The 27,589-nt window shown below is 33.6% G+C and overlaps 2 protein-coding genes and 2 pseudogenes across 2 annotated transcripts; 1 reads left to right on the top strand and 3 right to left on the bottom strand.

Annotated features, from left to right (window-relative positions):
* Positions 1 to 4,670: 4,670 nt before the first annotated feature.
* Positions 4,671 to 6,425, bottom strand: LOC129311967 (GDSL esterase/lipase At2g23540-like). Its single transcript, XM_054954487.1, has 5 exons — positions 6,157 to 6,425; positions 5,934 to 6,064; positions 5,590 to 5,838; positions 5,253 to 5,508; positions 4,671 to 5,167 (listed from the first exon to the last, which is right to left on the bottom strand). The coding sequence occupies exons 1-5, from the start codon at positions 6,416 to 6,418 to the stop codon at positions 4,944 to 4,946; spliced, it is 1,122 nt and encodes a 373-aa protein (XP_054810462.1). The 5' UTR covers positions 6,419 to 6,425; the 3' UTR covers positions 4,671 to 4,943.
* An 8,908-nt stretch (positions 6,426 to 15,333) lies between these two features.
* LOC129311860 (cytochrome P450 CYP82D47-like) lies at positions 15,334 to 17,340 on the top strand. The gene is made up of 2 exons (XM_054954331.1): positions 15,334 to 16,370; positions 16,555 to 17,340. Exons 1-2 carry the CDS (start codon positions 15,420 to 15,422, stop codon positions 17,164 to 17,166), a joined length of 1,563 nt encoding a protein of 520 aa, XP_054810306.1. The 5' UTR covers positions 15,334 to 15,419; the 3' UTR covers positions 17,167 to 17,340.
* Positions 17,341 to 17,662: 322 nt separating this feature from the next.
* Positions 17,663 to 18,729, bottom strand: LOC129311861 (taxoid 14-beta-hydroxylase-like; annotated as a pseudogene).
* A 452-nt stretch (positions 18,730 to 19,181) lies between these two features.
* LOC129311465 (protein JINGUBANG-like) lies at positions 19,182 to 20,651 on the bottom strand (annotated as a pseudogene).
* Positions 20,652 to 27,589: the final 6,938 nt, after the last annotated feature.

Genomic DNA, 27,589 nt, shown 5'->3' with positions numbered 1-27,589 from the left:
GGGGCGTTTGGTGGGGGTTGATTCGAATGGGGCTAGGCGGGCTACGTTAAGTATACGGTGGGGAAGGTGGTGGGGTAGGTGGGGACAATGGGGTTCGCGACAGAATCATGAGTGTCGGGGCAGCGTGGGGAGCAATAATTGGGTCTCCCCTCTGATTTCGGACGCGTCATGTCCGCATCAGATCCCTCCCCTCCCTCCCCCTCCTACTCCTCCTCCGTACCACCCTCCCCCCACCGGATTTCCCGCTCCCCTGTACCCAGTAGGCGACAAACAGCATAGGCCTGAGCGTCTGATGGCCAACCAAGGGCCTGATGGAGCGACAGGTGTCAGACAGCGAGAGCCTTGTCGGTGTAGAGAGGCACGCGAGGGGGGCTCAGGCCGCAGCGTGTCCAGGGAAACAATCATGCGTCGCTTTCCCGGCCCAATAACAATCGAAAACAAACAGTCGCTATCTCCTAACTCCTTAATACTTAATTCTATTCTACCCGAGTGGTGTGTTATTGTTATACGGTGTCGTGTGCGTGGGAGGAGGGTTGGAGGCTGCATTAGTCTCCAAGTGCTGCTGCAGCTGGCTCTGCTAATGCTGTTGCTGCTTATTCCGTCGCCCATAATCACTGACATTGTGTCTCTCTTTCTCTTTCCCTTTCTCTTTCCCTTTCCCCATCTCTTCGCCTCACCTTCCCACGTCCTTTCAGGTTCACACTTGGAATCATGTGTCTCTCTCTCTCTCTCTCTCTCTCCTCTCTCTTTTTGGCCTTTTCTGCAACCCCATGATTCCCTAATTCATGATTATCCCATGGAATGGAATTACCTTTGCTCTCTTCTATTATTACTCATCATTAATCCGCCCTTTTCTCTCGCTTCCCTCCTCGGCCATCATTCGTTCCCTCCTCCTCCCCCGGGGACTCTGCTCCTTTCTCCCCGCCGAAGCCTCCCGTATATACTATTTCTCCCATACTGTGTTATTTTGTTGTTGCTGCCATGTGTTAGACTGGAATATCAGCAAATAATATCTCCCCCCCGATATTAAGGTAAATGTAAACTTCTTCTAAGTAAATTGATTAACTGATAAGATTATCTATCACTCACGTCGGCCATGTTATCCTGTACTACTCTATATTAACTTCAAATTGAATATCTTTTTCATTTCTCGTATCTAATGTTACTCACTCCATCTTACATTGTGTTATAGCGGGAAACAGGCAGGCCAAAGCTCTCATGGATACCCTGCATAAGTTTGATTATTTCAAAGTTAATTATTTTTTTAAAACCTGACCCTTGTTTAAGCAACTGAAGGTCATATGCAAGTTTTTATTATTTTGAATTTTTGGAAATTAATTTTTTTATTATAATATTTCATATTCTTTTTAAAATATAAATTATAATGTTCAAAAATTAAAAAATAAATGGTAAAAATTCTAATTTTAAATTATATAAATTTTTTCTTTAGTTTAAATTTAATTTTAAAATTAAAATTATTTTATTTTTTGAAGGAAAAAACAAAAATGAGTCTAAATACGTCATCTAAAATGGAGCCCATTTGGTCATTGCTTATGAGGACTAACATTTAAAGATCAATTTCTTTAAAAAATAATATTTTTCAAGCTTAAATCCTTATAAAAAAGAGATTTAAATAGGTGGTCCATCAAGCCTCACTCTTATTAACGGCTCAAATAAAAGCATTATGATGGAATATAAGAATGAGAATGCATGAATCCATATTCCAAACGTATACATAATCGAGGATAAAATTGAAAATCACCTAAAATATGAAAAGCCAAAACTAATTTTTACATTGTTTACAAGTAAAATTTAAAAAATTACAAGAGCAATACTGAAATTGTGGGGGAGCAAGTATCCCTTTGCCTCCTACATTCTCCCTGCTCGTAATCTTGTTTGATCTGCTTGGAATAAGAGAGGAATATTTTTTGTATTCTTATTTTTGATATAATAGTAATTTACCATACTACTTTTAATAACAGCATATATTGGTTATTTGTATAAAGAACATAACATATCGGTTAAAAAATAAATTGTACTTAGGGACAATTTGGAGAGGACACAATTTATTCCATAGAGTTACTTCACGTTCATTAATTCTCTCTCTCTCTCTCTCTGTTTTTTTTTCAATGGAATGATTTGGCAAACTTTTAATGGAGAAGGAATAATTTTCATGTTAACCAAACATGGGAGAATCAATACGCATTTCATTTTCCTGGCTTTCAATACTTTTAAACCAACATACCAGCCTACCTGTTTAGAATAGAGGGAGCATTAAATTACATTTCAACATTGTTCAATAACTTAATTATTTTTTCGCCAAATAACTTAATTATAACTGTTCCGATATAATTTTCTTTCCTTCATAATTTTTGAACTCTCAATCTCAAGTCTCAACGTTTTTTAACAAAATGGAATCGTTTCCCCCTAAATTTGACCACTGGCATGTATTATTCTCTCTCTGTTTTTCTTGTTAATTCACTGGCATGTATTATTCTATTTAATACAAATATCAACCCATAATAATAATATTCACAAGTTATCAAGTGATTCACCTTATTGCCAACAAATGATGATCTTTCATGATTTATTATCATATGATATTTGTTTTTACTGGTAGATCTTTCACTGAGATGAGCGATGGAGTTTCTTTTATTCGTAATTAGTTTCTTTAAGCTATGTTAGTTAGGGATTTGATATTCCAATTTAACTTTTATCAATATAATCCTTAATTGTCTTATAATCATACACTATTAATATTTATGGTGTCATTTCTTGGCTCTTTCACATTATAAGGATTAATTGTGTATAATTTTGACATACTAAAGATTTGATTGATAAAAATTAAATTTCAGAAATTAAATTGATAATTTTAATAAATTAGATGGTTGAAAGTTTTTTTTTATAAAAAATAATATTAAAATTTTAAGATTTTTTTAAAATTTCATAAACAAACAATTAAGTCTAGCATGTAATATGCTACTCCTTCCGTTAAAAAATATAAGGTATTTTTTTATGGGATTGAATGTTAAAAAATTTAAGATATTTTTAGTGTTATTAAGTATAATTATTGCATTTTTTTTCAAAAGTATCCTTAATGAAAAAAAAATCACTTTATATTTGAGGAGAATTTCAATTAAGGACTTGGGAAAAAACTTAATTTCAAATGGGTCTAAAAATATTCTAAAATTTTAGTTCAGTCTATGGGAGAAAAGCCAAAAGCATTTCGATAGTAAAAAGATTAAAATACCCTTCATCTATTATGCAAGATTACTAGTTGTTAATTTTTTTACTCCGCTTGTTAATTTATGAATATAAGTTGCAAATTTCATATCAATAATTATATAAAAGTTGACATCAGTTTTCAATCACAAGAAGAAACATCAAATATTAAATTATTAACTTTACTTATTAATTTGTTAAGATCAGTTGTAAATTGCTGACAGATCTTGTAATTTACTAATATTAATTATAAATTGCTGATAGGTCTTGTAATTTATGACTAATGTTAGTAAATTAACAAGTAAAGTTAATAAATTAATAATTAATATTACTGATTGTTTGATAAATGAATGTAATCTACAAGTGATATTGATAAATTAATAAATACAGAAAATTAATAACTAGTGATTCTATGTCACATGTAATGGGTATTTAGGTCATTCTATAGTTGAAATGATGTTGACTTTTTTCCCTTAGAATGAACAAAAATTTCAAAATATTTTTGAACTCATCTGGAATTAAATCTCTTCTCAAATCCTTAATTAAAATTCTACCCTATATTTATTTTAGAGTGAAATACTATTAAATATGAATATTTGTGGAAAGATGATGTTAATTTGAAATTAAATAATTATTATATTGAGAATAATATTTAATTAAAAATATTTTATTTTTTTAAGGGAGGGAGCATCAATTAATTGTCAAATATGTCACGAAGAAAGCGTGTCCTTTGGAAATAATAGATGATTTTACCCGATACTCACGGGGTTGAATATTCGCTCAAAATAATTACCATCGAAGTGAAAAAAAAAGGGGGCATGGGATGATCTTTTATCATTGCCCTCACTTTATTAATTTGTATTATTTCTCTTTTCCAAACTTTTTTCTAATAAACAAGGCCAATGTCAAAATTGTGTGAGATTACAAACCAATCAAGATGTGTTTATAAGAAGAAAAGCTCTGTATGCACCAAGTTGCTTATTAAAAATTACTTTTATGCAGCAAAATATAAATTATTGTTAATTAATTTATATTTTTAAAAAATATTTAAAATGGAAGAATAATTTTTTATAATACTAATTATTATGCGTGCATGCGCCCACAATTGAGATTATATTTTGTGTAAAAAAATTGAATTTAAGAGTTCAATCGATAATCAAATTTATACTAGTGTAACAAAAAGTCGTCTTTGTTTACAGGACAATCCGTATTTTTACCAAAAAACAAAAAACAGTGATTGAATGAATATAATAAAATTAATTCCGAAACATCTCGTGAAACTCCCAAATTGGCAAATTAAAGTACGGTCCAATTAAAGGTGGCTCATCATTTCATTTCATCTCCTTCATGAAATGTTGCAATATAATGAAGAAGAAAAAACATGACCAGCTTGATGCAAAGTCATATAAGGTGGTTGGATTTTCGAAACCGCCAAGGCAGACAAGTGGTTCAACAACATTATACTTCCTCCAGGTTCATTCCGGGTTAGAAAATAGTCACCATCACAAACACACAGCACGATAAATCAAGATCAGACCCATATCTACTTGAAACGACCCACAATGGCCGAACTAGCCAAGTGTATGTAAAATACATATTTATTCACTCAAAGACACAAAAAAAAAAAATTATATATATTTGTTTATATTTGAGTTCATCAAATCAAAGCGCGGACCGCTGCATGACATACAGACAGAGAGGTACGGAAAGGAAAACATTAATCACAGGTCTCGAAGCTGCCTAAGATTCACAGGAGATATGCATCTCTTGTCTCCATCCAGAAGCTGTTTGGCGAGTATTAGGTTTGCTGCTTCACTTGGATGATAAGGATCCCAGAACAGATGCTTGTCCCTATCTGAACACATGGTTGATGTTGGTCCACACGGAATTATTCCTGCAAATTGACCACCATTTCCACAGCATGCCTTACTTGCTGTTGCAAACCCTGCATTAACACGTACACACCCCACAGATCATATTATTTTTGTAGAGTTTACTATTAATATCCAAGTCTTTGTCTGAATTAGTACCATAGTTTTTGTGATTTTTGATGAGTTCTGACACCAAGTCGTAGACATTTGCATACACGAAGGTGGCTCCGTGAAGGTTGTCGGTAAGCTCAGCAAGCAAATCCTTCAGTCTTGCATTATATTGACGTGCAAGTTTGTTAGGCAAATCTACACACTCATTTTCATTCAACTGGTTTATTGTTTTCTGGTACGGAATGCATCCTATAGGACCAACGTTACCGATCACAAATTTCCGAGCATCCAGTTGGTACAGTCTCTGATAGCATTCATTTTCAACGTTTAAAGATGTATATTTCAACATTAAGATTACATAAAATAATGAATTGAATGTACATACAGTGAGCTGGGCTCTGAAGTGACTGATCATATCGTCGATGAAGGAATCTGGGCTTTGAGAGATTCTAGCTCCGATGGAGAGTACTGGGAGAAGATAGTTGTTGAGAAAATCATTTGCTCCTACTGTGATTGAGAAAATGGATTTCTTCATTATAAACTGCCTCGCTTTTTCTCTGCCTAGCAATTTATCAATCTCTTTTCTTGTGATGCTGAAGTAATCTATCTGAACATCCATTCCAATCCTATTAACCTGATGAATGTATATTCAACAGACACGTCACAACATAATTAAGTTTTTAATTATCTTGTCTAATTAAATGCATATTCACTTGTAAAAATACTGACAAATATTCTTCCAGTTGCATTCAGAATCCCTCCTCCTCCTGAAGCATAGTTTACTCCATGCAGTAAAGCTTTGCCAGTCGCGTTTGGAGCCAAAAATGGCATTGCATAATCTGGTTGTCCAAGCTCCTCTCCTTTAAAAAGCAAAAGTGAAATCAGATACAAGTAAAAAAGGGTTTATCATTTTGCTGATAACAAAGATTAATTGATGAGAAAGAAAAATTACCAACAATATCACCAATGGTTCTTCCATTTGTGTATCGGCCGGTGGGATTTCCTCCTGAGGCCTTAAAATCTATACCATTAGGTGGAATGTTTGCCTTTGACAGAGTTGATAGATAATTATTGTTTCCCGCATCCACCAGAGAATCCCCAAATATAAAAGACGCTCCTAAACCATCCTGTTTGGCAGCCGCACAATAACGGGACAGAAGAAAAAATAGCAAGGCCAAAGTGTTGTAATAACACTTCATAGCCATGGCCTTCATCTGCTGAACCAACCGTTGCAAGAGCTGAAGCTTATAAGGAGCTTGCTTTTAATAATTAAGAAGTTTATTTGGTTTGACCAATTTTGTTTGTTTATTTAAACAAGCGAGTGAGACAGTTTGATTTCACAACATTTCAAGAGTAGTTCATCAATATCTGCAGATTTCTCAACGAGTTGTGTTACCATAGACTTTGCCAATGTTACAACAATAAGCCATATATGTCTTGTTCTGCACTTGAGCTTGAGGGCTGAGGCTGCCATCGAGGAAGAAAGTAAAAGAGGACTTATTAGGTACATTGTTTGGTGATATTGTAAATTAAAGGAAAAATGACAATAAAATCACCCTGAATTATAAAAATGATAACTTAATTCTTCAAAACATTATAATTCTATTAAATTCTTTGTCAATAAATTTTAAGTAAAAAAACCTATTTGCCTTTATTAAAAATTAAAGTCCCAAGGCCCAGAACATATTCGCACGCATCATCATCATCTTTATCCTTCTTCAAGGAGGAGGAGGAGGAGGCTCATGCATGTTTTCTCAACTTCTGAAACTTCGCAAAGGATGGAGATATAAGCTACCATTTAGCTAAAATCTTCCTCTATTAGCTTGCATTGGGGTAATTTTTTTTTTGCTCTTATGTTTATTAAGGTCTTCATTTGTACGTGGGAAAGGAACCTCTGACGTTACCATGTTGATTTTCTCCCATTTGAAAATTTCTTCTTCCATCTGTAAAAGTTGAAGTTGATGTGGGTAACTGTAAAAGTTAAAGCTAAAGTTAATGTGAATATTATAATAATTGAGGTATTCATTTTTACTTTATAGGAGGTATGTCTAAATCGCATGGGTATAGATTGATTCTCATGGATATGGCTGAGTTTGTATAAGTAAATGATAAACGATATCATTTTTAATCGTGTACTAAATACATAAATTAAAAATATGAATAACTAATATAAAGTTATGAATATAAGAGAAATATTATTGTTAGATAAAATATGACATATATGTAATCATGACGTTTAGGAAATAGATATTTTAATAAACAGTAATTTCATTGTTATCGGGTGGTATGAGAAATTGCTTCTTCTTTTGCTTCTACTTTTGAAAAAGAACTATTTTGTTATTTTCACAAAGAGGAACAATTTGTAAAAAATATTGAAGGTAAAAAACAATATGATTGAGGAAGTGTGGGGATAAAAATGATGAGAGAGGGGATGACACTTGAAGAATTGAGAATAATGATATCATCTTAATTTGACATTGACGCTAATTTTAGTGACATGAAATACACTATAAGCTTTGATGAAAGGACCCTTATAAACTTTGTTGATGATGATGAAATTGCTACCCTATTTGAGTATAATGTTGAAAATAGTCATGTGTATATAAGTTTAAAGGAAATGGTAATGAAGAAGCAACAATTGAAAAAGCACAAATGTAAGTTACAATGTTAATTCTTTTAAATAAAGTTGTCATTTGCTACAGGGTAGTTGTTATTTTAGTAATCAAAGTTGTGATTGTCAATGTAAATATAAATAACTAATAAAGTTGGATAGATTGTGAATGCGAGATGCAAACTCTCCTTTTGGCACGCAAGATCATGATTTTGAATATGTAGCTTTTAAAAGCGGTGGAGAATGTCTAACTTAAACTTCTAGGGAACCTCCAACATTATCATGTAGAGTACAAAGTTACATGTATGGATCTATCAAATGTGAGTAGGAACTAAGATATAAGAAGACCTGAAATAAAACTGTATTTGGGTTTGGGTTTATATATATATATATATATAGCTAGTGTCTTCCCTAATTAGGCACTGTGAATACAGATTGATGCCTTTTGCATTGCAGAAAAAATATTTTTGTTGTACTGTGTAGATAAACTTTTAATTAGCAATATCAAATGAGGGGTTACAATTGTTTTAACTCTGGATTTATGGAATAACTAAACTTCAAAGTATATTGTGGACGATCAAGTTTCTTGCTAAGTATAGCATTTACATCAAATCGGTAATTGGGTTCCCTACGCTTGGAATGCACTAAGATGGCCATTCACTTTCACTAAATGGTACTACTAAGTACCAATGATACAGATGAAGATCTAGGTGCGCTGTGCTGTGATTTTGTACAAAGGCCTACACAAATACTTAACAATATGTATGTACTTGTGTGTGTAGACAATCATTATTGATGGCAATTGACGGTATTTTTGGACAGAAACTCTACACCAATTCATAAAATTATAAATAGTACAAGTCATTGATATTTAGATCACTTAGACTTGAATCAAGAAATCATTACATATATTTAAAAATTTTCAATAAGTCGTTACATGTATGGTGAAGTACTATCAACATTTACATTGAGGAATGAACAACCTATATCCTAAAGTCGCTATTCCCATAACTTTTCTTCACCAAGCACTACTAAAAAATAAGTTTTTTACATTGCAAATTAACGTCAATTTTATAAAAAATAATAGTAAAAAAAAGACGGTGGCATAAATATAATTATTTACAAGAGTTTTAATATTGGTTAGATAAAAAATCAATGTAAAATTTTTTTTTCACGTCAGTTTTATAGAAACCAACATGGAAAACTTTCACAAAATAAAAAAAATTTGAACTTTTGTGAAAAAATTTAAAAAAAAATTAAAAATTAAAAATTTTCTAACTTTTTACATCATCTTTTTATATAACCGATATAAAAAGTGTTAAATAATATCAATCATTTTAATAACCAACATTGTTTCTCTTTGATAACTTTTTAACTAATTCAACACCCTATTTTGTGTTTTAGCATCTCTTACTCTTCTCTTTTCTTAGAAAACAGCTCTCTCACACTCATAAACTGTTAAAAAGTTTCAACCTTTCATCGTTGTCACTGTCGACTTATGCCATTCTTTGTCTGTTCGTCGCCATCCACCATTCTCCGTTCACCGATTTTTTTTTGAGTATTTTAGAGGTTAGTGGGTTTCGTTCAAGAGGTCCCTTTTCTCCATTTTCTTTCCTTCCTTCTTCCATTGTTGATGATCTTCTTCAAATATATTTTTCCTATAGGTTCTTCCATCTCCTCCTCCTCCATTGTTTGGTTAGATAACTCTTCAAATATATTTTTCCTCAACTTTTTTAGATCTGTGAGTGAATTCTTTTCTTCTCTCTTCTTTCTTTCTTACTCAAAGCCTCCACCTTTCTTCTCATCTTTTCATTTAAACTTACAGGTGTGGGTGATTCCCATCTTCTTCCATCTTCCTCTTTCATTAGACAATCTTTGCAAGCTTTATAGTAAGTCTTTATTTTTATTTATTTTTGTCAATTTTTATTGAATATTGGTACTATAGATGGTTGATTTAATTGAATATTTGTATAATTAGGTATTTTAATAGATGAATTTATACCTTCAAACCTTCATTTAATTTTCAAATTTATATTTTATGATAGCTGGGTATTTGCATAAATGAACTTGGATATTTAAATTGTTTGAATGTTTAGTTAACATTGCTATTGATGCAGGATTATTTATGTATATTTAGCATTGTCATAACTTGTTATATAGCCATTGCGATTCAACTGGCTAGGTTTTTATAAATGTTGTGAAATCTATACAATTTACAAGTTTTAAATTTTAGATGTATAGAAAAACAAACAATTTTTTTTAAAAATGCACTTTTAACAATGATTATGTAGAAAATTATTGTGAAATTTTTTTTACAACGGTTATCTAGAAATAGCTGTTGTGGAAAGTAACTTTTCATAATGGTCATTTGTAGATAATCGTTGTGAAAAGTTTTTTCACAAGGATTTTCTAAATAATAGATGTGAAAAATCTTTTCCACATCAATTAAATGACTAATACAAAAAGTTCAATGTTAAAAGTCATTCCTACAGTAGTGAAGTAATTTCAAAGCCACATTGGACTTTTTATTTTTTGGATGATTAATTAGCCATCATAATAGCTTAATCATAAAGTTAGTAACTTCTTCCTACACTAAAGACATAGGTACTTGTCATCTTAAGATACAAGTAGAAGGAATAATGTGAAAGAAAATGCAAGTGTATATCAGTGAAGTCTTGTAATACTATGGGATCCCATGTTTTTAACCAAATCATGATAAGAACACCATAATCTTTCTTGCAAACATGGATTATATAAACAATAATGACACGTGGTAGAAGGAAACAATGGTAGGACATAAACGATATAAGCTATAACGATTGGTAGAATACACATAGATTATTTTGTTGGGGTACTATAAGCCAAATAACTTTAGCTATTAGTTTCTTTTTGATCATAAGGTAACTCCATTAAAATGTGAATATCTTCTACTTTAATTTCTTTTAACTTCCCTCTAATGTGAAATTGACAGGTGAGTAAATCATATAAAGATATCAATCAAAAATAGAGGTTTCAAGAGAGTGTTTTTTATTATGTATCAAGCAACATGCCAAATTCTATATTCTCTACCCTTGTCCTAGAGTTTTTATTGACTTTCTCGAACTTTACTAGTTTCATGAATTGCCTAGTAGAGTATTTGATATGAAAATGAACCTCATATTTATTTTTTTTAACATTTATGTTAGCTTTTGATTTCTTAGCCTTCTCGACCTTGACAACTCTTCCCAAGCCTTTAGTTTAAATTTTATTATTTTTCAATCTCATTTTTCCATGTACAAGAAATCTTTTTTGAATAGATTTGATATATTCACCATATTCAGTATCATAAATAATTAAAGCTTCCCATTAATATTTACCAATCTACTTTAGTCATACCAACCAAATTTAAACAAAATTATAGCAAAGTCATTGAACTTGAAACTTGTCACATCATAGACCCTAAACACAGAACGTAAGAGCAAAAATTGGACTAAAAAATCGAAAAATGCCTTGCAAATGGAAGGAGAAATCCCAAGAGCACAAACCCCAAGAGCAAAAATGGGTCTCGAAAATAGGAAAATGCTACACAAATGAGAGAACAAACCACTTACCTCATCAATGACCAAGACTCACGGTGAAATTGTGACGGTGACGGCGATAGGGCGACAACGAAAAGGTGATGGCAAGACGGCAACGGTTAGATGGTTGATGTGAGACGAGGGAGCTTAGATAAGAACAAAAAGAAAATGGATTCTCAGCATGAAGGAAATGGGGGAAATGAAGACCTGATATATTTTTTTAATTTAAAATAATGACAATTTAATCATTTATATAAATTAATTAATAACAGAAATTTTTTTAAAAATTTTAATGAAATTATAATATTTTGAAAGACTATCTTGTCATTTATATAATTTGAGAGAAATTTTATTATTATTTTTTCTAAATTAAAAGCAATGCCAACTTTCTATTTATATTCATATAGGAAGCATATAAAGTATTTCGTCTCAAAATTATGGTCCATCTAAACTCAACAAACAAGTTGTTCATTCTGGGTCTTACTTTAAAGAAGTAGGTTTGGGTTGGAATTTAGGTTCTGGTTGGAGCCTTAGAAGTTGTAACGGGGTCATCTGACTCAGTCCATTCTCTAGAGAACACAACTATGATCAGGGAAAGGAACTTGAATGGCTCGCATATCAACTGCTCAAAGTTGAACCGGGCATTGGCCATAAATTTTAGATGCTGATTTCTATTAAAAAAAAAAAGTATAGTTGTTGATAGCCATAAAAATGAGATAAGTCCCACATATATATTTTGTTATTTTTTAAAGAATAAATATGAAATAATCATACCAAAAAAAAAAAGGCTTTCTAAATGATAGACATAAGAAATTGAGAATCCAGCCCCCTGTGGCACCAAACTGATTTCTGCACATCTGATCAACCTTAATTAATCTGTAATGCAATTCCAAGTGTCGCTGATCAAACTTTATCCCTAACTTATGAAGGGCATAGTGTTTTGGGTATTTATTATTAAATTTTCAACAAAAATATTGTCTGGAAAAAAATCATATAATACTGGACTATGTATAAAAATACTTCGCATAAGATGTGTATGCAAAATATTTTTTAAAAAAAATCTCAGTTTTAATTTACCCTTCTTAATAACCTTTTTGTATAAGTTTCATGAGCTGCAATTAGAGGCCCAACATATCTGCAGAATAATTTTGATTAATAAATTTTGAAAGCATCAACAATAATTAAAAAACAAAAAGACGAGCGTCAAATCCAATCGTTTAAAAAGAATTTAATTTTTAAAATTTTAAAATCCATTATCTCATATGAATTCATTCTTTTACTGCATCTTGTCCCATTGACATTATAATAAAGTATTTTTATATTATGAAGGTATATAAGTATTCCCCTATTGACAATCTCCAACATGTCTTCATCTTGTAAACCCATTTATAAATTGTAGGCGTGCAAAAAGGTGCAATAGAACAAGTAAGGCCGATATAATCTGATGTTTATTATAGAGCATTTTTATTTAAAAAAAATTTAAGTCTTAAAATAAAATACATGGAGAGTTATTTATTTTTATTTTTTAATTTTATCTCTGTTGTAAATTTAGTTTTGGATTTAAATCCTGTAAAGTTAGAATCTGTGAATTCCAATGAAGTTTACTTTAAAAAAAGATGAAAATTTTTTATATTTTATAAAAAATAATAAAAGGATGAAAAATACTAGTAAGAGCAAATTTCACTGAAATACACGAATTGTAACCTCTAGAGAATTTGTCCCAAAAAAAACGTCAAGAGAATTTAAATCCTTTAATTTTATAACTCATTGTATATTGTATATCTCTCTTTCTATTTTTAATAGGGTTTTAAGTTAAAAAATTTCTTCATTCCAAGATATATTCAAGGAGTTAATTATCATTTATCGGTTCTAGTAAAGGGGCTGGAAGAAGTAGGTGTGAAATGTGTCAAGAATGCGAAGTACTCTCTCTGTTTTTTAATATAAAAGAAAACAACTAACTCATACAATTTAAAAAAATTAATCAAGTATAATAATTATATCTAAAAATTTAAAAATTAAATTAAATTATCTCTGTAGTTGACGAAACAAATTTGCTCAGTGAAAATAAACATTAACTTTATAAGGGATAATTTGAAAAAAATATAGTAAATACTTCTTGAAATTTTTAAATTTTTTATAATAAAAAATATGATAGTTTTTTTAAAATATTTAAAAGGGAAATAGTATATGCTGAAAATGGATGCATAGCATCATACCTTGAAATTTGGGTTTTGTTTTATATGTCTTGTAATTTGAACTTTGTCTTATGCGTGTTGTAATTTGAATTTTCATTTTTTGGGTGAGGCTAAATGGTCATGCTACCTCTTGTTTTAAATAAATAAATTCATTGAGATTGATAAATGATGAGGAAATATAAGTAGGGTATGTACACAACGCCCAAGACAATCGTTATGCCACTTTTCCCTTCCACTTTTGCTTCCCATCAAAGTCAACACTTACAAATGACTCGTTCATCGTCCAACGCTCTCATCAACAACTGTAGACATAATCCATGTCATTTTCATGATTACAGATCGTCACATTTACATACTTGTTGTCTCCCAGAAAAAAATATTTGTTATAACATTCTCTCTGCCCTGCTTTTGAGCTATATCTGGTAGTGTGGCTTTGAATCCTAGTGTCAAGAAGAAAACGTACTGATAGATGAATTATAAGTATCTTTATAAGCAATTTTGGAATTTCAAGAGAGAAAAATCGCTCCCCCCTGCTCTAGTTGGAGATGAAGAATCTATCCAAGCGGTTAACTCGGTAGTTTTCATGTGTCACGGGATTAATAGCATGAGTATTGTATCTTCATATTTACAGTTCGAATTGCCTGCACCAAACCCAAAATCTTCACACTTTTCACTAAGTCAAAGTCATGTTGCTGTTATCCCATAATCTTTTAGGATTTGCATTTTGTGTTTATCACTCTCATTGGACCCTTTATTTTAGTCTAAATTGATCTCCTTGTTCATTTAAATTAATTTTTAAATATTTTTAATATTATATTTATTAATATGAAAATAATTTTTTTAAAAATTTTTTAATAAATCTATTCATCACCAATCTGACTAGTGTTTATTTAATCTAGCAGTTCAATTTAATATTAACAATTTTATAATTTTATTTTTTAACTATTCAAGATAAACTTTAGAGAGTTTAGATATAATTTAGATGGCTTATTTTTATATTAAAAAATTTATAAATTGTATGAATTAACTATTTAAATATATTTTAAATAGTCTAAATTTAATATCAATTTTTTTTATATTTTTTATTTTAATAAATATAATATTAAAAATATTTAAATATTAATTTAAAGGGGTGGTGGAAATCATTGTAGGCTGAAACGGACCATGCTCATCGCATAATGTGGACGCTAATTTTTTATTACACGCAACATTATCCAAAGCACTATAAAATCATTTTGTTACTTTCATAGTGAACTGGACTAATGGCAGCCAGACATTGAGATTGCAGAAAAGTCAAGAGCCCGCAGAACAGGAGAGAAAAAGACAACATAATCTTCCAAAACACAAAATTAAAAAAAAAAAAAAATAGAGATGCAGGATGAAGATCTATGTAGCACGGATTTTAAAAAAGTAAACGCAGCCGTATTCGGTATATATTCAATATGATATTTGTAAGATATTTCTATATATGTATCTCATATTCTAACATTTGTAATATGATTTTTTTTTAATAATTTTTTACTATATCACTTAAAAACTTAAAAAAACACTTAATATTTTAATTAATTATAATAAATATCTTTATATTATTTTAGAAATTCTTGTTTAAAAATCAAAATGCCTATCTTATATCATAAAATGTTGAAATATACATTATAAATATCCCCATACCCATATCCTAAAATATAAAAAATTTGCCGTACCCTGTATCATGCTGTATCATATTGAATACTCGTACCTGTATCTATGCAACCTAAATGAGGATCCCCTACATAAATGAAACCCAGAAAGGTATTTTATCCAATGTTCATTGTCCTTCTCTATCTTCAATAATTCAATCCTATCATATGCAATGGAGAATTCCTTCCCATTCTCACCAACCTTGATCATCAGCTTGCTAACCTTCCTGGTCTGCACCTTTATTTACTACTTCAGGAGATGGCTTACAGATGATACTAAGGTCTCTAATGCCCCTCTAGCAGGCTGGTCTTTGCCTATTATTGGCCATCTTTATCTTTTTGGTAGGCATCAACTGTTACATGAAACACTAGCTGCCATGGCTGACAAGTATGGACCGGCTTTTACCATAAAGATGGGTTCATACAAAGCCCTCATATTGAGCAATTGGGAAATGGCCAGAGAGTGCTTCACTGTACATGATAGAGTATTTTCCACCAGACCCATCGTTACTGCTTCAAAGCTACTGGGCTATGATTGTGCAATGTTTGGATTTGCACCTTATGGCCCTTACTGGCGCGAGGTGCGAAAGATTGCAACAATCGAGCTTCTATCAAACCACAGGCTTGACCAATTAAAACACCTGAGGACTACTGAGGTGGAGATCGCAGTAAAAGAGCTGTACAATTTATGGTCAAAGCAAGGATGCCCTGAAAATGGGGTTTTTGTGGATATGAAGCAGTGGTTTGGAAATTTGTGTTTTAATGTTGTTCTAAGAATGGTGGCGGGTAAGAGATACTTTGGAGCAAGCTCTGAGGATGGTGAGGCACAGTATTGTCAGAAAGTGATTAGAGATTTAATACATCTATTTGGGGTTCCTGTGATATCTGATGCAATCCCAGTGCTTAAGTGGTGGGATATGAATGGTGTTAAAAAGCAAATGAAGAAGACCGCTAAGAAATTGGACCAACTCATTGGTGAGTGGTTGGAGGAACACAAAAAGAGGAGACCATTAGGTGAGCAAGCACGGGAAGAACAAGACTTAATGGATGTGATGCTGAGGATCCTCCAGGAAAACCCAATTCCTTTTTTTGACTCTGATACTATTATCAAGGCTACTAGCTTGGTGAGTTTCTTGAGTTGATTTTCCCTTCTTCTTTTTTCCCTTTTTGTGTTTACTCACACATATAAACAGAAAACATGTAGTATTGATTTAATGGCCTGCACAAGGAATCTATGTCCTTGGAATACCCATTATTGGAGAGAATGATAAGATAATCATTTCTCTTCTTCCACGTACTTTGTTGCAGAATATGATAGCAGGAGCTGACTCCATATTGGTCGCAATAACATGGGTTTTATGTCTGATACTTAACAATCCACGGGTGTTGAAGAAGGCTCAAGATGAGCTAGATATTCAAATAGGGAGAGATAGACAAGTCAAAGAATCTGACATCAAGAGTTTACCCTATCTACAAGCCATTGTGAAGGAGTCCTTGCGGCTCTATCCTGCCAGTGGAGTCATAAATTTTCTTGAAGCAATTGAGGATTGCACGCTTTCCACTGGTTATCGCATTCCTGCAGGCACACAGTTGATGGTGAACATATGGAAAATACATCGTGACGAGCATGTGTGGCCAGATCCTCAGAGCTTCCAACCTGAGAGATTCTTATTTAGTCATAAGGATATTGATGTGAGGGGCCAAAACTATGAGCTGCTTCCCTTTGGCTCAGGAAGGAGATCATGTCCTGGTATATCATTAGCACTACAGATGCTGCATCTTACCTTGGCTACATTGTTGCATAGTTTTGAACTTTTTACTCCCTCTAATGAACCGGTGGACATGACTATGGGACCTGGATTGACAAATATAAAGGCAACCCCACTTGAGATCTTTCTTGTTCCTCGCCTTAAATTCTAACTCGATGGATGTATTTCATTGTAGCTTTTTCAAGTGGGTGAGGCCAAGTGAAGCCTAGTTTTTCTTTTGTTAGTGCCCTTTTAGGCATGATTGTTCTTATGGGGTTGACATGTATGCATCAGTATCAAATATCGTTTTTGGATCAAATCAAATAAATAGGTGATCAGTGGCTAAGATGTGTTTGATCTTGTACAATCACTTTTAGACATCAATTGAAGTGAATCATGTGTTAAAGTTTTTCCAACCGATAATGGTGAATAAAATCTTAAAAGAATAACAATTCATGTCTTGATTAGATAATTAATGTTGGATTAAAGGGCAAAATTGCTCTAAAAATTACTCTTATCTTTTTATTAGAGCAATTTCGCTCAAAATTTTCAAAGAGAGAGCAATTTCACTTTGCTACCGGTGAGATCACTTGTTGCCAGTTATTTTAACTTTTTTTTTTAACAGGTGGCATTTAAAAAAAATTTTAAAAAAATCTAGAAAGGCCCTCCGAAGTATCGCACTTGGTTGACATGGAATATCAATCAAATTCCCTCAATTTCAAAAGTAGATACAGCGCATTTTGCCACATCCAAATCCTATAGCAGCACCGGAGCCTGTGAGAGAAACAATAGCATAAACCAGCATCATAAACGGCTTTTGCTTCATGTTCATTTCCTTGTAAGCCATGGCCGGTTCAATCCCTGCGAATAACAGAAGCACCCCAAGAATTCCGATTGGAAATTCACTGAGAATTCTCACTAAAGAGTTCCTAGAACCAAAGCAAGCACGATTTTCGAAACGCCACTGAAGCTCTGCTCCTTCCCCCAAATCGATATTGACCAGCCAACCCGCTGGCGCCATGGCAGCAAGGCATGGCGTCGAATCAATTCTGGCTTCAAGAAAGGCACAATCGCTCCTCTCACTCGCTTATGATCTTCTCCACTCAGCTCCAACAAGTTTCGATCTCCCAGTGTCATCCTTATTGACTACGTCTGTTGGTTCGCCAGTGTGCTTCCGTCATCAGTGAACACGAACTTGTTAGCGGCCTGGCCGTAATGAACACCGTCGGTTTGCAGGACAGGTTCAACTTCGACACCAGCCCATACTTTTTCCCTCTTTGTTGGATCCATTGCTCTACGGTGTTGGCTCGCATGGCTCGAAGAAGACCGAAGCTTTGTCCTATAATGGAGATTCCCTGTGAACCAGGAGGGACTTTTCTTCTGCTTCTTGATGATGATGATGACCGTTTCGTTGATCTTGTGAGGAAGAGGATGATTGGGGTAGTGAGGAAGAGGATGATTGGGTTAATGAGGAAAAGAAGTGTAGTGAGAAGGATGTTCATTGTTAATCTCTCTGGGTTTCTAGTTTGGAACTTTGAGGATGAAGACGAGGAAAGAGAAGAGGAAGGAGAAGACTTACACACGTAAGAGTTATTAGTCAAAAGCAATATTTAACTGTCAACAGTTAATCAGGTTAACAGCGGGTCGAAATCCTCCTTTTTCTAAAATTTTAAAATAAAATTATTTCAACTAAAAAGAAAAAATATTTAGTATTCTTTTCACAAAACTTTTAAAATATTTTATTCTTTAACCCATTAACATTAAATTAGTATTTAATTACTGTTTAAATTTTTTGTTTTTACTATCAAAATTCCAATTCTTTTCACAACTTTTCATGGCTGAGAAGTGTTATTCAACAATAATTTTCTCATCAAGATTGGAATTAGTATTTTTCCTAAAATCTTGAACAAGCTCGGTTTGTGCACCAAAAAATTGAAACAAATATAATCATTTGCCTGCCACTCTCATTTGGAAACAGGACAATTTAGCTTTGACATCAACCTACTCAAATCCACGTCAAACTTCAACCGAAGGCCACACCAGATTTTATCATGAGAATAAATGGATCTTCTTATCAATTAATCGTTCAGCAGAAGATTGCACTAGGCCTCATTGAAGCATAGATGACAGAAATATTCAATTTCCTGTTCTTCCGCCAAAAATAAAATAACACTTGATCCATTAAACTACTTAATAAATAGAATATGGGCAATTAGAGGATCGAAAGATGAGAATAGAACAATGGGCGGGTAGTTACGAGGTTACATCTTAGCAAGGCCCGAACCTGATATCCATTTTTCAGCCTCTTGTTTTGATTACAATACACCTCTTCCTTAATTTTCTTATCTATTTCACACTTGGATGAAGATCTCACCTTTCACTCACAAACAGTGAATGAGATTACAATTGCAAGTAAAAAGAAGCAAATTAAAACCACAAAAATATATACATATCCACTATTCCACATATAGACACAATCCTGCTTTCAATATCTTCTTGATCCATATTTCCTCAGAGATGAAGATCTAGGGTAAACTTCAGCACCATTACGATGCGACTGATGCTGAATAGAGGATTGCTCCGACACTCTTCTCATCTTCACCGACTTGTCCAAGCTCCCATTGTACAGAATACACCTTTGCTCATTGCACATAGCCTCTTGATCTTTCTCCACCGCTAGACACTTCACCGGACCGGTATGGCTATTCAGAATCGATATGCAATGATGCTCTCCGTTCAACGACCTTTTCCATACACATATTGACATATCAGTAGACCCGCTGAACAATAGACTCTGTGCCGTAGCTAAGCACAGAATCGCCAATTTATGGCCCCTCAAAACGCCACCGTGAGATAGACTCCTATCCCACTCCCTATGATTCACCAACCCATCTGACGAACCAAAATACAGAACGGACCCTTGTGGGTTTATTGCCAACGCCGTTATTGCGCTCTCTTGCTTTATCATTACATTTGAAAAGAAAAATGCTCCGTTCCTTTTCCTTGTACTTCCCTCCGCCACACATTTACAGTGCCGTCAGCGGAATCGGTGAACGCCAATCCGTCGAATCCCAGAACCAAAGCGTTAACGGCGTCGTCGTGAGCGGTTACAGATTCTAGGCATTTATAGTTCGCTGCACGCTATACTTTGAGCGTTTCATCCCAAGAAGCTGAGTAAATAAGGGAGCAATCTTCTGTTAGGCCGAGGCACGAGATGGCGTCGTAGTGCTTAATCCAGAGCTTGCTATGGTGTCGTTTGTCTTGACTTTCCATGTAATTGCTGGGTTTCGTTGCACATTTGCTGTAGTTTCTTAGAGTAGGCATGGTGGTCATTCGCTTTTACAGTGTTTCATCCTCACCGGAGACTTTCCAGACCCGGATCTTTCCATCTTGATGACCCGTGAGGATTCTCTCTCCTGCAATCACTATTGCGTTTACCAAATCGCTATTTGATTTGAACCTAAAAAATTCCTTGTGGTTCTTCCACACCCGAATGTTCTTGCTATCGGATCCTGTATACAACAAATCCTTGCATGCCGCGAGCGAGTATATATGGCCCTCTTGGCGGATTAGTGATCCCAATAAAATACTGGACAGATAAAAAATGAAGAGAGATAATATGGTAGAAGAATTATTCTTGTTATTATTATTGATTGTGAATAGGACAAATTATATAGAGCCTGCAGAGCTACAGTCGTGCAAGCGTACAATTATGCTGAAACAATAAAAAGGTACAGTATACGTGTCTGCTATAAAGGATAAGAACAAATAAAATATCTGATCTAATGTCTTCTAGTATCTTCTGAGATAATGGACTTAGGTTTGGATCTACCACGTAGGTTGTAGACAATATTAGGTTTAGAAAGAATATGAGCCTTGTTCTTAACTCCTCCCTTCGAATGAGAGGGTATGTCAATGACACCGAGTTTGCTCCTCAAATAAAGGAGAATGATATAATAGTTTTGTGAACAAGTTAACATTCTGTTCTTTTGATGGAACATAGTTGATATGTAATTTTCTTGCAAGAATTTGATCTCTCACATAATGAACATTTATCTCAATATGCTTTGTTCTAGCATGATAGACTGGGTTTTTTGCCAATGTTGTTGCATTGATGTTGTCACACCATATGACAAGTGTGCGAGTTCTTGGAATCCATAGCTCAAAAAGTAAAGAATTAATCCAAGTAATTTTTGAAGCAGTGTCAGCTAAGGCTCTATATTTTGATTCAATGCTTGATCTAGCTACAACACTTTGCTTTTTAGAGCACCATAACACTAGTGATTTGCCAAGATACACACAGTAACCAGTCACGGACCTCCTATCAGTAGGACATGCTGCCCAATTTGCATTAGAATATGCTGTTATATGTAATTGCGTTGAAGGAGTAATGAAAATACTAGTGCAAGCCATTCCTTTGAGATATCTGAAGATACGTTTGACTCCTTTCCAGTGCTTTGTGGTAGGTTTGTTGAGAAACTAACTTAGGTGATTGACAGCAAAAGAGATGTCTGGCCGTGTGTTGGTGAGGTATTGTAATGCTCCAAGTGCACTTCGATACTTAGTGACATCTTCTATTAGAAAGCCTCAATCATCTCCTATGATTTTTTCACCAACCATAGGAGTATCATAGGGAGCTGCATACATCATTTTATATCTCTTCAGCAAATCTTCAAGGTACTTGCCTTGGTGAATAAAAATTCTAGTATGATCTCGGGCGATTTCAAATCCTAGAAAGTAGTGAAGGGTTCCGAGATCTTTCAAGGCAAACATGTCACCCAACCTTTGAATGATATTCTGGACTTGGGTAACATTACTTCTAGTTATCAATATATCATCTACATATATAAGAATGATAATGATATGACTTGTCATTCTCAAGACAAAAAGGGAATTATCACTCTTAGTATTATAGAAGCCTCAACTTGTGAGAACACCATAAAGCCTTTCAAACCAAGCATGTGGTGCTTGTCCTAAGCCATATAAAGCTTTGCGAAGTTTACAGACATGATGAGGTTGTGTAGAATCTTTAAAGCCAACTGGTTACATCATACATCCTCATGGAGAAAACCATTAAGAAAGGCATTATTGATGTCTAATTGCCTTAATGGCCAATAAAGAGTGACAACAATAGTTAATATGATACTTATTGTTGTAAGTTTACCAATTGGACTGAAGGTGGTGACAAAATTAACACCTGCATCTTGTTGAAAGCCCTTAGCAACTAATCTGGCTTTATACTCATTAACTGATCAATCAGCAAGAAATGTTTTGAATATCCACTTACAATCAATTACCTTCTGATTTATGAAAGGCACTAAATCCCAAGTGTGATTCTTCATCAATGTATCATACTCTTTGGTCATAGCTTCTCACCATTGAGGAATTTGCAAAGCTTCCTTCACAATTATTGGTTCGGTCAGTACACTTGATCTCATAGAAGTCATCCCAATGAAAGGATATTTATGCTTGAAAATGCCACTCTTAGACCTAGTCACCATCTGATATGTATTTGTTGCTGAATTAACTTGATCAGTGCCATTATGTTCATCAATTCCAGTATTGTTGTCCACTGTCATATATTAATTGTCACTCTGAATTTCAACTTGTTCGTGTTGTTGAGTATGTGATTCAGACTCTGCTGGAGGTGTTAGTATATTTTCTTCTCTAGAGGAAGAGCTATCATATTTTTACTGTGCTGTATATTGTTGAGAATTTTGAGCTTGCTGTAAGCATATAGGAATTATGCTTGCTTCTTGACTAATTATAGTAGGAGCTTGACTTTTGTGCAAAAAACTAGAAGAGAAAGGAAAGTCCTCTTCATTAAATACCACATGCCTTGATATGAAGATTTTGCCATTAAAATTAAGACATTTAAATCCTTTGTGCTATCCACTATGGCCAATAAACACACATTTTGTGGAATGAAAGGCAAGTTTGTATTAGTTGTAGGCTTGAAGTGAAGGAGTATTAGCTATAGGCTTGAAGTGAAGGATAGCAAGTATAACCAAAAGCCTTCAAATTTTTATAATCTGGTTGTTTCTTGTATAATACCTTATAAGGACATTCACCTACAAGAACATCAGTAGGAAGAAGGTTAATAATGAATACTGCACTTTGAAAAGCTTCCTACTAATAATATAGTGACATTTTTGCTTGTGCTAGCATGGACAAACCCATTTCAACAATATGACGATGTTTCCTCTCCGCTCTTCCATTCTGTGCAAATGTATAAAGACAAGACATTTTGTAATGAATCCCAGATGAAGTAAAAATATCGTTCAGAGCTCTATACTCTCCTCCTCCATTACATTGAAATTGTTTTATCTTACTATCAAATTGATTTTCAACAAGATTTTTAAACTGAATAAAGGCAGATTTAACTTCAGCTTTGCTTCTCAGTGGGCATCTCCAAGTATATCTACTAAACCATCAATAAAAATGCACATAATACTTGAAACCATTGGTGGAATTCATGGGTGCTAGCCCCCAAACGTTAGAGTGCACAAGTTCTAAAGGAGAGGAAGCTCTTGAAATAGAAATATTGAATGGTAACTTGTGAGATTTTCCATATTGACAAGCTTCACAAAATAGAGGTGTATTATTTCCAATTTTGACATTCATGTAATATTTTAGACAAAACTGCAAATGATGGTTAGCCTAAATGAATGTGCTACTTCATAAGCTCATTACAAGATTGAATATTGTTTCTTAAACCAGCTACATGAACTTTTGCAGTCCAAGCTCCTATGTTAATGTGCATCCTAAAGAGACTTTCATCAATTGTTCCTTATAATAGTACCGTTCCTGTCCTCTCGTCCTTCACATGACAAAGTTTAGAGTCAAAAATCACAATCACATCGTTGTCATCTAACAACTTTGCCACACTGATTAAATTTTTTGTGATTTAAGGAGCATATATAACATCCTTTAGATAGATTATTTTGCCATTCAAACAGGTCATGTTTCTATTGCCAACACTATTAATCGGACAAGGTTGACCATTACCAACATACAAGACAAGTTTACCTGGATAACTCACTGTAGGCTCAACTATATTGGCATTGTTGGTCACATGATGACTTGCTCTACTATCAAGTTACTAAGCTTGATCTGCTATTGTGTTAGGCGTTGTAATAAGAGCATTGCAGTAAGGAGAGTTACTATTATTACCCCTTGATGCTCCAACATCATGGTTAAGTCTAACACCATTTGAAGAAAAATAGTAATACTCAATAGCAGTGTGACTAAAGTGCCTACAAATCTAGCATTCAATGCAGCCATTATTGTTGTTTTTGCCTCCTCTACCTCGGCCTCTAAAAACTCTTACTCCTCAATTATGTCTACCTTTCCAGTTGCCACAAAAATTTCCTTTGCCCTAAGTATAGTGTAGCACTAGGTTCTGAGAGTTGATGGTGATAGAATTCATCTGAGTTATGACAAGATTCAGTTACTCAAGACGGTTTTCAAGGGATAACAATGTAGCTTGTAACTTAACCCATGTTAAGTCTTGCTTGCTAGCAAGATGACATACAATAGGATTATAATATAGTCAAGACCTGCAAGCACTTGAACAATGAGGTTAGAAACAGATATTAGACTTCCAGCTAAGAACATGTTATCAGAGATGCTCTTCATTTTTTCTTAATATTCACTCATTTTGGAGTTTCCTTTATGCATTTGCTGCAACTCAGAATTAAGCAGCAAGATACGAGACCCAAGACTTGTAGCAGCTAGCTCCTTTACAACTTGCCATAGTTCAAATGCATTTTTGCAAGTAGTAAGTTGAGAAGAAATTGCTGGAGTCATTACATTATAAAGCCTTCCTATTAGCATTTGATCACTAGACTGCCATTCCTGAAAGGCTGGGTTGATTTTTAGTTCATCACTCTCAAACATATATTTTAAGGGACATGTCTTTGCCCCTAAAATGTGTCCTTCCAGAGAGTAGCCATGTATAATAGGAAGAATAATGCTTTACCATAGAAGATAATTATCTCGGTCCAACTTAACCGAGAGGGCCTAGGAGCTTGATGACATAATGGAAGGTATTTTGAGGAAGGAAGTGGTGATAGTAACAGCGTTGGTGTTTGTGACAAAGGGATTGTTGGTATTATTGATGGAAGGTGAACCAGAGGTGGTTATGGCTCTGATGCCAAGATAAAAAATGACAAAGAGAGAATATGGTAGAAGAATGATTCCTGTTATCATTATTGATTGTAAATAGGATACATTATATAGAGCCTGTAGAGCTATTGTCGTGCAAGCACACAATTGTGCTGAAATAATAAAAAGGTATAGTATACGCGTCTGCTATAAAGGATAAAAACAAATAAAATATCTGATCTAATGTCTTCTAGTATCTTCTAAGATAATGGACTTAAGTTTGGACCTATCATGTGGATTGTAGATAGCATTGGGCTTGGAAAGAATATGGGCCTTGTTCTTAACTTGGATGAGGTGTTATCTTCAATGGAAGGTGCAGAAGAAGGAGGAGCGTCTACATAAGATGACCATAGAGATTTGGAGAGAGGAGACAAAGCTTGCTTATATAGATTTGCTGCCATTGCATAATATGGACCAAGAAGATCTTTGACTTTGATTTCTCTTGTATAATGATCCAAGTTATAATCATTATACTCATCCTTATTATCTCTTCTTCCTAGGTTATTGAACATTTATTGGCAGCCATAGACATTACTCTCTCCAGAGAATACACGACCTTTTCTTGTTGAGCCTGTCATCATGTCCCTCCTTTGCTCGCATATAAAAAAGCTAGAAAAAATTTGTCATGTAGATTGACTGATTAAACAGAAACAAAACTGATAATGAAGTTAAGGGCAAAGGTAGGGAAAGGCCTTTGTTCATTCAATGAAGAAGAAGATGAATCACTGTTTCAGAGGAAAAGGACGATGTGATCTTAATCTGTTGCAAAAAGCAAAAGTTGTTGGTGTGATATTATATTGGAGGGCATCCATTATTAGCCTATGAATAGTATCGCCACAAGGATTTGTTTGGCATATCAAATAAATAAATATATAGTAAATGAAATGAAAAATATCTTAATCCTTATTTTAATTTCATTAATTTATTAATAATTAATTAGAGGTCTTTGTCCAAATAAATTAACAAATTTGATTTTCTTAAATCAAATTGTTAAAGTATACTTTTAGTCTTTTTAATTTTATATAAGATTTTATTATTTTAATCCCTTAATTTTATAAAATGTATTTTTAATTCTTTAATCCAAACACCATTAATTTTAAATGATTCTTTTTTATGCCGATTATTGTTATTTTAAATTTAATGAGTCAACATTTGAGAATATTTTGTCAATATTTAAAAGTTTAATATATTTTTTTTAGTAATGAAACTAACAGTGTTAGAGTTAAAGGATTAAAAATACACTTTTTAAAATTAAAGGACTAAAATGAAACCATGTATAAAGTTAAAGGATTAAAAATATGATTTAGCCTAAATCAAACCAAACGCACAATTCAACTTAAGTAGAGTAAATGACTTTCTCCGCCTACTCTTTTCAAACAATGATGTTTGACTTGGTCAATTGACTAAAAGGATGTTAGTGCAGGCAATACCAATGTGGTTGATACATCAGGCATTGGGCCTCCATTTTCTATGGCTAATAGTTGTCAGTCTCCTAATTTGGGCAAGGATAATAGTAAGAATGTTAATGCTATGGATGTGGATGCTAAGCAAAAAGAGGAAGGGGTAGTATATGGACGTACCGATGAAAGCTGTAAAAATGATGAACACTGTTCTGGTATCCTACAAATCCTTTCTATTGAGTAAGGAAATGAAAGATACAAAGGTTTCCCTAGAAAGAAGATTTAAAGAATGGCTTGAACAAGAAAGGAAAACAATGCCAATATATATTGTGGAGCAATAAAAGATTATTCATACCTTGTCAAAGGTGGAGATTTCTAATGAAATACAGAAAAGGCTATACTTACCTTGGAAAGATGCTTTAGTCATAATGCTAGTAGGTAAAAGACTGGGAAGGAAGAATATGCAAGAGAACTTGACTTAAATATAGGGTACTTCTGCTTATGAACTAACTAATATGGATAATAATTATTGCTCAGTGCATTTTGATAATTTATTAAATAGCAGGAGCCAGGAGGATACTTTTTGGAGGACCCTGGATGATCCAAGGGCACTATTTGGCCATCCAACATTAGAGCCCAAGCTTTTATCCTAAGGAGCAACACAATACGGAAGCTTGCTATTTGGGTCTAGATTCTAAGCCTCCCCTTGCATTTCTATGAAATTGATTTTCTTACTAAGATTGGAAACTGCATTAGAAATACTTTCAAGGTAGACATGCATATTCTGGTGCATGAGAGTAAGTTATAAGGCAAAGTAGATAGAGGCCGTTATGCAAGAATTAGCATGAAAGTAGATTTATGTAAAAGTCTTAACCTTAGGGTTGTTGTTAAAGATCAAGTATTCATTATGGAGTTTGAAGGTTTAAAAGTTATTTGCTTCAAGTGTGGTAGATATGGTCATAGACAAGAAAAGTGTTTATTTATAAAATAACGGTTCGAGGAAACTAAGCTATAGGGGAACATTTTGGT

The sequence above is a fragment of the Prosopis cineraria genome, unplaced genomic scaffold (genome assembly GCF_029017545.1).
Source record: "Prosopis cineraria cultivar Desert tree isolate PC_DT_omini unplaced genomic scaffold, ASM2901754v1 PC5, whole genome shotgun sequence".
Taxonomy (NCBI): Eukaryota; Viridiplantae; Streptophyta; class Magnoliopsida; order Fabales; family Fabaceae; genus Prosopis; species Prosopis cineraria.
The sequence above is the reverse complement of the archived record's forward strand: the minus strand, read 5'-3'. Positions and strand labels throughout refer to the sequence as shown.

Coding starts and splice junctions, on each gene's coding strand:
- LOC129311967 (XM_054954487.1), bottom strand. CDS start 6,418: ATGAAGGCCATGGCTATGAAGTGTTATTACAACACTTTGGCCTTGCTA. Junction 6,065..6,156: donor AACCATTGGTGATATTGTTG/GTAATTTTTCTT, acceptor TGCTTTTTAAAG/GAGAGGAGCTTGGACAACCA. Junction 5,839..5,933: donor ATGCAACTGGAAGAATATTT/GTCAGTATTTTT, acceptor TACATTCATCAG/GTTAATAGGATTGGAATGGA.
- LOC129311860 (XM_054954331.1), top strand. CDS start 15,420: ATGGAGAATTCCTTCCCATTCTCACCAACCTTGATCATCAGCTTGCTA. Junction 16,371..16,554: donor TTATCAAGGCTACTAGCTTG/GTGAGTTTCTTG, acceptor ACTTTGTTGCAG/AATATGATAGCAGGAGCTGA.